The sequence below is a fragment of the Anser anser genome (assembly GCF_964211835.1).
Source record: "Anser anser genome assembly, chromosome: 10".
NCBI classification, from domain to species: domain Eukaryota; kingdom Metazoa; phylum Chordata; class Aves; order Anseriformes; family Anatidae; genus Anser; species Anser anser.
This window is the reverse complement of record NC_139730.1, coordinates 10,929,196-10,941,498: the sequence shown is the minus strand read 5'-3', so window position 1 is coordinate 10,941,498 and position 12,303 is coordinate 10,929,196. Positions and strand designations below refer to the sequence as shown.

The 12,303-nt window shown below is 40.7% G+C and overlaps 1 protein-coding gene across 3 annotated transcripts; it reads left to right on the top strand.

Moving 5' to 3' along the window:
- Nucleotides 1-4,180: 4,180 nt before the first annotated feature.
- Nucleotides 4,181-10,235, top strand: LOC310905102 (CDC42 small effector protein 2-B-like). Of its 3 annotated transcripts, none has more exons than XM_083850765.1 (4): nt 4,181-4,843; nt 6,376-6,588; nt 7,029-7,130; nt 7,674-10,235. In XM_083850765.1, the coding sequence occupies exons 2-4, from the start codon at nt 6,535-6,537 to the stop codon at nt 7,746-7,748; spliced, it is 231 nt and encodes a 76-aa protein (XP_083706891.1). In that variant the 5' UTR covers nt 4,181-4,843; nt 6,376-6,534; the 3' UTR covers nt 7,749-10,235. The 3 variants fall into 3 exon arrangements, with proteins under 3 accessions (XP_083706891.1, XP_083706890.1, XP_083706892.1); XM_083850764.1 differs by lacking the exon at nt 4,181-4,843 and adding an exon at nt 5,417-5,552; XM_083850766.1 differs by lacking the exon at nt 4,181-4,843 and adding an exon at nt 5,420-5,552 and having other exon boundaries at nt 6,451-6,588.
- Nucleotides 10,236-12,303: the final 2,068 nt, after the last annotated feature.

Here is a 12,303-nt window from a genome sequence, read left to right as displayed (position 1 = left end):
TAATTTTTTAATTCAGTGAAATCTGGCTTTTTCACTGGCAGTGGTAACTCTGCCATGTTCATATGTTTCCTTTTGGAAAACGGCAACAGAATATTTGATCTGTTTTTAAGCTGTGTCATGACCTGAGTGATAAGAGCATAAATAATATGAAGGTTGTTCCTCTAACTGTGCTGTTGGGATTCTTGCATCTGATAGAGTTCCCTGGCTGATTAAGCCTCAACTGTAATTTAGTAGATGCTTTCTGCCACCTACTGTTTGCTTTGCAGCACTGCTCTTCTCCCTTTATTTTAATTTTGAGCTTGGCTTTCTAATGCCCTGACCTGCAGGAGTAAGTATTTTTAAAATTTCATTAAATCTAAGTAGTCTAATTGATTTTTTTTCTTTTTATTGGGTTAGTTGTGTGAATGCTATATATTGAACTAGGGGTTAGTGATGTAAACCTGCAGGACCACAATATAACAGCATGAATATTAATATGGCTATAGATTCTAGGCAAAATAGTATGCACTAAGTTTCAGCAAGACAGTGTGTCAAGGTAGCAAAGTTTTTTTTTTATTTAAATCAAAGTATCAGCTGAAATCCAAGTAGTTTTGGCACAAGTAGTACTGATTGTCAGTAATTTGAAGTGCACACGTACATATTTTACTTGCCTCAGCCCTCAGCAAAGCTATTTGTAGAATCACAGACACCAAAACCTGACAACCCCATCCCTGCCACCACCGTCATACATCTTCTAACCAGTCCTTTGTGATACCAGGGTAGCCTATAGATCTGTGATGTAATATGTGATTTGACAGTCTACATGGAGAATACCTCAAATGACTAAAACTGGTGGGAAAGAGATGTGCTACTGGTACCTGGCAGTGTCACAACAGTGCTCATGTGAAGAAACTGTTTTTCTTCCAGCAGTGACTGTTGGCAATGACATCTGGGTGATAACAAGTCTACCTCCAGTCTGTAATCGAAGTGTTGCTCATGACATGCCACGTAGCTTTAAAGCATAGATGTTGGCCGCACCTGTTTACTCAGGGTTTCTGTTCCTTCTAGTTTGTGCTCCCATCTATCCATTTATTTCTATGATGTCAAGCCATGGGGCTTAAGAAAGGAAATCAAACACCCTGCTTGGCAAATGTGAACAGCAGTGTGGGGGGCAGTCTGTAGAAAAGTTGCAGCAGACTTAAGCTTTCACAGGCTTGCAACTTAATGCACCAAATCACTTAAAACTTGGTATAGAATAATTTCAAAATCTGTACACATAGAATGCGTTAGTTTCTAAAACAGTAACGTACAGAAGGAATTAATTGTGCACTGTCATTAACGTGGCTATGTCAGACAATAGAAAAGGTCGAGCTATTTTGCTTCACGTGGTTAAATGAATATATACCCCAGCACAGCATGAAAGCAAGACCATGTGTACATTGGTAAGGAGAAAACTATGCCTCTACATTAACAATATAGCTTATTGCCTTGATGAGCAAGACTTTTTTTCCCTATCACCTGAGACTCGTGTAAAGAGTGATATCCTATGTAAATACAGCCTACCAGAGTAATGATAGAACAGTTAATCTGAGCCCTTTGTCACCTCCCCACGTGAAAACAATGTTTCTGTCCTCCAGCAGCCTAATGGAATTTGCTATTTTTCCAGTGTTTAAAGTCAGGTGGAAAACATGCTGGTGAACATCTTTTGTAAAGACACCAACTGTGTGCTCTCCCAATATGCCTTCCCTTCAGTAACATCCATGCAGGTGTAGGTGTTTAGTCGAAACCTGTCAAAAGGTGTTTACTGTCCTGTCGAAATTAATGATACCTTTTGGCTAAACAGGCTTTTTGGATTTATTCTGTGTGTTTCAGTGGGAACAGCCACTGACCAGGTTTGATGGTGGGGGTTTTCACAAGCAGGCAAAAGGAAGCTAGGAAATCCTTTTCTTTCTTGTGGCACTCATCTGTTCAGGGTAGTGATATTGCAACTGGAGTAGCAGTAAATGTTACAGCAAATGCATCAGCTATACTATAGCATCAGATGCACTTTCCTGCCAAAATATGCTGAAAAAAATTATTACCCTTTTTTAGAATTCATTTGCTTGTAGGAAATTTAAATTTCCTGGCAGAGGCCATGATTAATTTCTTATTTTTTTTTTTTCCCCAAATTGCTTGTAATCAGTCTGCAAACTAGTATCTTGGCTGCAACAAAGGTTTAGTATTACAATTCTTGCCTTGGAGACTCATCCAGCCATATAAATAAATAGGACCTCTGCCTTCTGTCACTAACTGGTGCCTTTCCTTATCTTGCAGCTTCCCGCTCACTGAAAGATGGCAGCAATTGGAGCAGCGCTGTCCTGTTCCTGTCTCCGTCCTGGCCTACGGCTGCTGAAACCAGGAGCGCAGAAGATGAGCTCCCTCGGTTTACATACAGCAGCCAGGTGTGCTGCCAAGGATTATTATGGAGTCCTTGTTCTGGGTGGAGGCTCTGGTGGAACCACCACGAGTGCTCGGACAAAGAGGAAAGCGGGGGCAGAAAACGTGGCCGTTGTTGATCCAGGTAAGGTAAGACTTCTCGCATTGACAACAATAAGCATTTTACGTATGTGGCCAGTTTGATCTGGTTCTCATCGTTCCTCAGCCCCACGTATTTTTAACTGCGGGGAGGAAGGCGACTAACCCGCCTTCAGTAAGCTCCACGTCAAATTTGTTGCTCCATCATAGGGACGGAGCGTCCCTTCAGCTTTGTCAGGCAGAACTCCTGCTTATTTACGCAGCTCTTCGGTTGAGAACAGCGCATTGCTTCCTATTTGGAGTGATGTACCTGCACCTCAACGTTCAATTGAGCCGTCCTTAAATTTAAACGTTTATTTCAGACCGTTACTACCAGCCACCGCGGCCCCTGGGTAGTGGTGCTGCTGCACCACTCGCCTCCCCCCCTCCCCCTCCGCTCCCGCGCCCATCGGGAGCGCGCGGCGCGGGGAGCCTCGCGCCCATTGGGCGGGGAGCGCTCGGCTCGCGCCCGATAGGGCCGCGGCTCGGCCGCTCGGCGGCGTTCATTGGAGGGGAGGCGGCCGCGCCTGGGGCTGCACCAACGCGCCCTGAAGGCGGGGGGGGGGGGAAGGAAATACGAGGGGTGCGGCGCTGGGGCCCCCCTCAGGCGCTGCGGTGGGTCGGCCCGCGGGGCGCCCTGTCACTGCCTGTGTGGGGCCCTGTGTGTAATTACGGGCCTGCAATTAGCTAATGAGAGGCTGTCCCCGGGCAGCTCCGCGCCTGTAAAGCAGCGTTTTTATTGCGTGGCTCTGAGGCCCTTCCAAAGTCAGGGTTCTCTTGTGCTTGGTTTAAATCTTCACCTGTCATGGAGCAAGGTGACTTTGAGGCACCTTGAGTTTCACGCCATGCTCAAAGCTAACTAAACTAATTTTTATCTACAAGTTCCACTTGTCTTTTTTTTTTTTTCCCATACCTTGCCGTTCAGATATGTACCCATGCAGCCATTTCAGGATTTTAGCACAATATCAGTAAAACGAGCAAAGCCAGGATAACACACAAATTACAGGCACAGACCAGTGGGATCTCAGAAAGGCAGTCAGGCTGAAATACCGTCCTCCCCATCGATACAGTACTGACAGAGCCGGAGGAGTTAAAATGACAACTGGGCTCAGAAGTTGCCAGAATTTAACAACTTGGGGTAGGCAGGGACATCCAGCCTGCAGCTGAGGTGAGGTAGCAGCCGCTAACTTTGCACACGCTGCCTTTCACCAGCAGCTCGGAGTCAAGGATTTGCCATGACTAGACCCTGAGTCTGTAGGGCAATTGTGGAGAATGGGCATGTTTAGTCTGTTATTAAGATTATGGTGCTCATCTCCTGTCGATGGAAAGGGGAGATCCTTTTGTTTTCATTCAGGAGAACGTTCTACACTTCCTATAGAATTAGTATAAGTAAAACACAGGAATATTTTCAATACTTTTAAATGTATAGAAATGGTGGGACAAATTGACTGCTACATTCAGTGAAATATATCTAAATGTTCATAAAGCTCTGGGGCACTTAAACGCCACGGACTGCAGCATGGCTGTGTATCCTGCCCATCGCATCCAACATCTGTGTCTGCGCGTGCTAGCCGTTTCCCTGGCCCTTTGTCTCTCTCTTCTTGATGCTGCTGCTGCTATGGGGAAAAACACAGAGAAAGAACAACAGGATATTGTCCAGTTCTGGTCTGTGTGCCAACAGTGACAAAACGTTGTTTTCTCCTCAGTTTTGGGATTCTTGTTGGCTTTTATTAGTCTTGGGCGAGCCTGAGCACGTTAAGATTTTTAAATTCTTCCAGTTACTGTGGAAACCTTGAGTCTCCAGGAGGAAGGTGGTGTCCCATACCCTTGTGCGGACATTTCTGTTCGGGAGGATGACACCCTGACCCATGCAGAGGAAAAGAAGAGCCCCGTTGCAGAACACAACAGGAAGACGTTTAGCGCTGCTCTTTGCCAGGATGACACCTGCAGGGCTGCCGCAGGAGTGGAAGTGAGCCACAGGCTGGATGAGTAGCGCTGAGAAAACTGCATTGCTGTACAAATCTCACGCCAAACCAGAGCACCATTTTGGCTTCCATTCTCCTTTTCTGACACCTGTAGATAAGCATGAAGTGCACTGCCAGATAGACTTCTGCAGCAAGTTACCGAGCAAAGGAATCATCCCTGGGTGCGGATTCACACCAAAGTGGTCTTGTTTAGCTGTCAGGATTATAATCAAGGAGTATCAACTGCAAATGTGCTGGGTTTGCTGAGGCAGGAGCTGGCTGCTTGCCAGTGCTTGAATGAGGAGGTGGCACCCGGCAGGACGCCTGGAGCCGCGGGTGACACGCAGGTACGTGCTGCTGAGGCTGAAGGCTGCGGGGTACAGCAGGAGGAGAGCGGGTGTACGGCCTCTATTTTGGTATGGGGATGTTCGATGTCTAATTTGACTCTGGTAAACTCATTTCACCCCCCAGTAAGTCTGCTTTTAAAATAGGTTATTAGAGTACAGTGACACACTTTGTGATTTTTAAGAAAATTTGATAATCTCCTTAATATGCAATAAACCCAAATAGTCTGCAACTTTCTGTGAAGTGTGGGCAAAAGCTTTGGTTTCTGCGTGTTGTTGCGGTTGTGGGGACCACTGTCCCTGCTTTGCTGCGGCCGTACAAGACACCAGTGGTGATAAAGGCCTTTGTGAGAGGATGAAGTGGGGTGAAAAATGGTAATTTAGCCAGCTAATGAGTTGTATTAAAACCATATGGGATAAAATGAAGGTTTTAATTTCTTCAATAATGTATCACATAGACCACCTAAAGCTAGGAAGCAAAGGTCGCAAACACTTTGAAAGATAAATGGCAGAAATTAAAAAAATCTGCTTCAAGTGTGAGAAGTGACAAAGTGAAATAAAACTACAAAGGTGAAAGAAATTTATGTGCTAATTACGTAATTGTGGGACTACATAAGAAATGCCTGCGATAGGGGGAGTTTATGCAGTTTGTGAAGACTTCAGTATTGATTTAGAAAGGCTGAATTTATGGTGTTACAACTTCTGTTAAGCTGTAAGCTTTTTAAAGAACTTATCAATAAATTGACCTGTTATTACATTGTTTTAATGCTCTAGGGAGTGAAAAAGTTGATATGAAAGGCTACTATAGATGCCTGAGCTTGATTTGAGGGGGGATGTATGTTAAAAAATAAAAAATAAAATAAACAAGTCACTAAGACTACACTGTTGGGTTTTATCATAGCTTTAGGATATGTATAGTCCATGAGTTTCCTGTTTATGATTCTGATTTGGGATTGCTGTGTTCATAATTCTACGTGTTCTGGGAAGGTCTGGGCTCTGTCTGATGAACTGGTTCTGTTGCTGATATAAAAAGCTCTTTTTTCTGGTTTAATGGCTTTCTGGAGTTGTAGAGTTCTCTTTACTTTGAACTTCCCTGTGTCAGTGAAGAGCAACTATGTAAGATGTAAGAATACTTTATTTTGCAAATATTTGTGAAGCTTAAGTGTTCGGTCTGCTGTGCTTCTAAGCTGTTCTTTCTGGAAATACTAAATAGTTGAGAAGCTTTGGCCAGCTCTAGTTACAACAGGGTCATTGACTGTTAAACAAGACTTAGTTTAATTCTTGCGTTGCTTTAATTACACTTCTGTAAAGAAACTAGAATATATTCTACTCTCTGACTGGGAATAAATGTGCATGCTTCTTCATGCTGTTTTCTGATGTGAACATACTGATTTTTAAATTGATACTGCTACTCTATGCAGGTATGTCTAAAACAGTTCTCTTACAGACTTGTTTCAGTCTCGTTGAAATGTCTGTTGCTCAATAACTGTTACAACTTTAGATATTTTAGTATAAATTAAATAATTTCTTTCTAGGTATACTCATCAGATGCTTTCTGTGATCTTTATCTGTGAATCTGCTCAAGCAATTCCTTCCTAAATTCACTTTAGGAACCGCATCTTGGTCCTTGTACTGCTTTAACTCCCAGAGAAATAATTAAATAACAAGACCGTATAACCTACTGAAAACATAAAATGACTGAATTCCTGGTTTGTTTTAACTGGTGCAATGGTGAACAACCCCAGCCGGTAGGTAGATGCGCAACTGCCATCTTTTATCACGTTTGTAATTTTATCTTTTGGTTATAATATAAAACACTTTTACTATCATGTTGTTTTGATTAAATTGGACTAAGTAATGGAAAAGCTAAGAATGGATATGTTATGCTGTGTTTAAGCTTTATACGTTTTTTGCCAGAAGCTTTGCCTGTATGAATGTTTGCAGTTCTCAGACCCTATATGTAGGGGACTGACTTTTCCAAAATTCAAGAAAGCTTTTGCTAAAAATCAAGTAGCAGTAATAAAGGTGAGTTTGACCCACTCATAGTGTGACCAGTGTGAAGCTTCAGCCTGGTTGCCACAAGGAGTCACTGGGGAGTCAGAACTGTCTTTTTTCTTTGCTGCTCCTCGTTTCTGTCTGAAAGCTGCCTCATATTTTCTGAGTAGATAAGATATCTTTCTTTTTATAGAAGAGGCGTCGGAGACTGGACCGGAACATGATAGGAGAACCAATGAACTTCGTCCACAACGCGCATGTTGGGACAAGAGAGATGAGTAGTGACTTTTCATCAGTAAGTGTGCGCTCTTGGATAAGCAGGAATCTCAATTCAGTACCCTGTAGAGCCAGTAGATACTAAAATACTAGATAATATCATGAAAGGAAAAAACACCTGTCTTCGTGTTCACCCTACCCCCCCCCCCCCCCCCCCCCCGAATTGCCCCTCGGTTTGTAAGCATAAGATACTGTAGAAGATACGTTCCACAAGACAGTCTGACTTCCCCAGCGTCTCTACATGTGAAGAGAACCTTTTGGGATAATGATTCTATGGAAGCACTTGATACTAGGTCCAGATTTCACATCACCCAAAATCAAAGTTGTGCCAAGTTGAGAGATGTAAGAACAGTTGGATTTTGGACAGCAATACCCATTTCATGCACTGACTTAACACAGAACTTCCAAGTTGTTTTTTTTTTTCAGTTGCTATTTCTCCCCACTGCTATTGGGACCTAGCACTGTCTGCTTCTTCAAATTTCTGCTTTTAGAAATTGCTCTGACAACCTGACTTTGTAAGATGAATGTTCTTAATTCTAACTCACTCTACCCCTTCTTCTAGACTGCATCAATTCAGGACCACATGAAGTCTAAAGGTGGTTACACAAATGGCACTTCTGCAACTGCTGAGCTATAGGAAATTGAAAGAAGTCTGACATTTGCCCTGTCTTAAGAAGATCTCCTGGACTGTGCTTTCATATTCTCTAAAGCCTCTTTATCATGAAGTAGAGAGAGTACTTGAATTATAATAGGTCAGTGCGAGCTTTTGCGTTCTTTTCCAGCAACTCCTTCAGAAGCTATTGTGCAATTATTCTTAAAAACGGTCTGTCGTGGTAGCAACCACGTTGTAGTAGCAACAGTAACTTATCACTGGATGACTTCCTGGCTGTGTTCCAAAATCCTCAGAGCTGTCTTGTAGGATGGGACTGGAAGTTGGCGTGAATTGTCTGGGGTTTTGGTATCTCTCTGTCTCTTCCCCTCAAGAAACGAGACTTATTTTTAATTGGAAGATAACACATTTGTACTTCCTTTGTGGGCTAAATTGAATATCTAAGTAGGATCTTGTAGCCTATAACATAACTTTTGACCTAATTTTTGGATGGCTTACAACTTAAGGCATTAATTTACTGAGTTATACTTTAGTATTTTTCTCCATGACTTTCAATAGCAAACCAACTCTAAAGTGACGTAACTATCTGAGTCTGCAAAACCCAGTGAAACTTCTGCCTTGCTGTGATAACGCTTTTGTAGCTAAAAAGGCAGGTTTTGCAGACCTACCCACTCCCAAATGAGGCTTAGAAAAACAAGTACTTCTCTCAGTTACTGGCCTGCCTCCCCTCTGTATGTGCACTAGTATAACTGACAGGGTATTAATACAACAAAACTAATGATATCAGGTATCAGTTAATTTGAAGTGGTGCTGCAGCATGCTCACAACTTTATGCTAATTTTGCATGAATACTATTGAATTTTAAGCTAAATACATTTAAGATCTCTCTGTATTACCTATCTGTAACAATAACTGCACAGAACTGGAAGGGGTATCACTTGTTTTTGTCTCTTTAATTTCAAAACCATTTTCTTAGATGAACTGAAGTTTTTCTTATGTATGATTTTAAATGATATGGGTTAAATAAAGTATGGTTTAAATGATAGAGCCAGGAGAATATTAAATGGAAACTGTCTTTTAGAGTTCCAGCACTTCATAAATATGGATATTTAGCCATACCCAAACTACAGTTTCTCTCTTATATCACTTAATAGAAAAACTAATAAGAACTGACAAAACTGCTGAAATAGAGATTTTCCTTTTATCACTGACAACTGTTCTGACTTAAAGTTATGAATGACTGTCAGTGCAAAAACTTGTGAAGTTTGCTGTTGTGGGATTAACTAAATACAACTGTTTAAATTACTGCCAAATCAGCACCAGTTATTCCCAAAGTCAGTGCAACACTCCCTTTCTTGCTCTAGGCATAAGATCATCCATTAAACTTTTTTCATGAAAAACAAGAAACCAAAAGATTTGCCAGCTAGATTTTTGGAAGGCAGATTTTTAACTTCTATGATTATGTTTGTGGCTTATGATACTTTTTTAAACTGGCTTTGCTTAAGTCTTAGGCTGCCTATTCTGAGTATATTAGGTAACTTAAAGCGTGAAAGGTAGGTTTCTGTATGCATTATAAAAAAAACATTTTCCCCATGCTTCCTTCCCATATTTCATCTTTAAGGGCCAAAGAGGAAGAGAATGCTACTTTCTGTAATAGTCAACAGCTGATCATCGCATTCAGCAACCACATAAAAGAGTAAAAGAGAAATCTAATGTCCCACATCTTTCTAGATCCTTGCTTTTGAATTAAAAACATGCCATATTTTAATACCTTTTAAAATTAGCACATTAACCATAAACTTAGCTTTTTAAACACTTTCATATTTTTGTCTTCTAACTTCAGACTTATTCCAGCAACCTAGTTAGGATGCAGAGTTCAAAGAAGTTAAATTCTGTATACTGTTGAGGAAGCATAAAGTGGCCAAATTATTCTTTGAAAATTCATTCTAATTCATCTGCTATTAAACTGAATTCATGTGTTCATTAGTCCATACCTGCCAAGAAAAAATAAACATAGGACAGCTGTGATGAAGAAAATGGGTTATATTTTTCTTAACACTACAAGAAAACGAGCTAGAGAGTTAGTATTTCCTGAAGACTCATTCAGTATATTTAAGAACAGAGTGGTGTATGCATGACTACAAATAAAGAAGTTGGGGATCATGATAGTTCTTCTTGCTATAAATAAATCAACAGAGATAATTTTATTCAGCTTATTTGTAGAAAAATCCTACTCCTGATTCTGTAAACCAAACAGCATTACCTAGTGTAAAAATGTTACTCATCAGACTATACAGTATTATCTAGGACTACAGTAAAATTAACCAAGTAGTCATATTATTAACAAAACATGTTTTTTTATTACATTAAGTGCCACTATTTTTTAAATGTAAACAAGCATAAAAGGATGTTTCAGGTTATTTTCTTTGTATAATTAGAAGCCTTATTTAGCTCTAGTCTGTCATGTAACTCAGTATAAACCTATCTAGTTTATAATAAATCTGTTGAAAAAGGCACTTGCACTCTTTTCATATTGTCAAAATCTTGATACTTTTCTCTGCACTGAAGATCTGTTGGTCAGGTGGATGAAGCAGCATGGTTTGAAACTTTATTGTGCAAAATCACATTTCTCCACTAGAGAGCACAATTTTCCATCAAGTCTCTGTCAACTGCTCTATACAGGCTGTTCAGTGTGGGGTGGTTTTTTGTTGTTGGAGCTTTTTGTTTATTTTATTCCAATCAAGTTGAAAACAGCAAATGACACCAAAGGGTCAAACCTCTTAATCTACCTTGTAGGCTGTGACAACCTTACACCAACAACGCAATGTGGCAATGAAATGTTACTGCTGTGACTTGATGGAATTTTTATGGTATCTTTTCGTAGTCAGAAATGAAGTAGCTTACAAGGGGTATAGGATTAAGTCTTTTATATGTAGTCTGCCAGTCTCATCACTGTATCTGTTTTCCTTTGTTTGTTTTAAAGGTAAAGGGGCAGGGGGGAAGTAGCTGTTATTTTAAACACTGTCTGTCTTACCTTGTGATGTCCCTGGTAGGCTTTACTGACTATTCCATGCTTTTGCTTAAACCTGTAGTCAGTATTGAGAAAAGGTATTTTGATTTTTCACAACCTAATATGTCCTTTTATCTCCTGGAATGGCTTTGTAAAAAATGTGGTGTCACGATGTGTTCCAAGTTATCCTGTAATATGGCAACTTGGGACTCAGGCATGGAGGGCCAGTTCTTTGTATGGTCTCACCATAGTGGACTATCACTTGCTTCTGTAACTTCCACTCTGTATAGACAATTGTTTGAGATTAATAAATACTTTTAACCTTATTGTACTAGCAAGAATAAGCATAATTTAATAGTGCTAAATTCTGTGGAGGAATGGTTATGAAATGTATTACAAGTTACTAAATACGGTAATGTTGGAGGAAAAAATCAAAGCTGCCATTTAGAGATGATTGCTTGGCTGCTCTTGATCGCCTTTGGATGTACTTTGCTATCATCACTGTGACAGTGCCATAAAAACTTAACAGGGGGAGATAAGAATGCTCATCTGCCTTTCATAATGCTGTGGGGAGAGAGGAGATAAATGAGGGGATGAAAACAGTGCCATGTTACAGAGATGTTAAAAAGATCTCTAGTGAGTGGGTTTCTGCAAGGCTTTCAGGTAGTTTGTGGTTCTGCAAACGTGGTTAGTCCAGAATCTCATGTAGCATTTTTCATTCGCTGTACTATCAAATCATCCAGATAAAGTTAGGCAATTGGGGACTATGAGGTAGAAGCTACATCTTCCTTCCTAATTTTTCTTTGCATTTTCTTTTCCCAAGAGAGCCCTCTTCAGTGGGACTGGTTAAAAAAGAGTAGTGGCAGTGATCTGATTTGCATGGCTTACTGGATTATGCTTCTGCTTTGAGTCCTGAAGGTAGACCTTCAATTCTAAAATCTATACGACAGATAAATCACATGCCACAGGGTTAATACCAAAGGTGTGGAGTCCTGAAATAAGAATTGATCTGGTTCATTACATTGCAGGTTAGCTACTTCTGCTGCAGGCAGAAAATGAAGACTAACCATAAATATAACAATGTTTTTAGAAAAGCAAGGCTGCTTGGAATAAATAAATATATATGCACACATTTTAAAAAAGGGGAGACTTCGCATTTTAACTCCCTGCAATTGTAGCACCACCCTTAACTCTATACCTTTCTGTGTTAATATATGGGCTAGCTCAGCAGATTTTAGACACAGAGTAGCAGTTAATGATTAAAATTCAAAATTTTAGATACTTTCCTCTGTACCTCAAGTCCCTGTGCACCTAAGGAGATGCTCTGCATGTTTGGTGCTTGTGCTTCTGCAGGCAAACTACAGTGATTTGTCTGGCACACAAGGCCCAGGCTGCTTATGACAGTGGTTTTCCTGTCATTATTCACACGTTTACAGTGTATATGTAAGAATACCTATTTCCTAGTACTGTACAGAGTGTGGCTTCTCTAGGAACTGGCATGTTGGAGAGTTGTTTCTTCAACAGAGCCTTAAGGTATGGGGTAACTTTGACTTATCAGCGCATGCAGCTCTA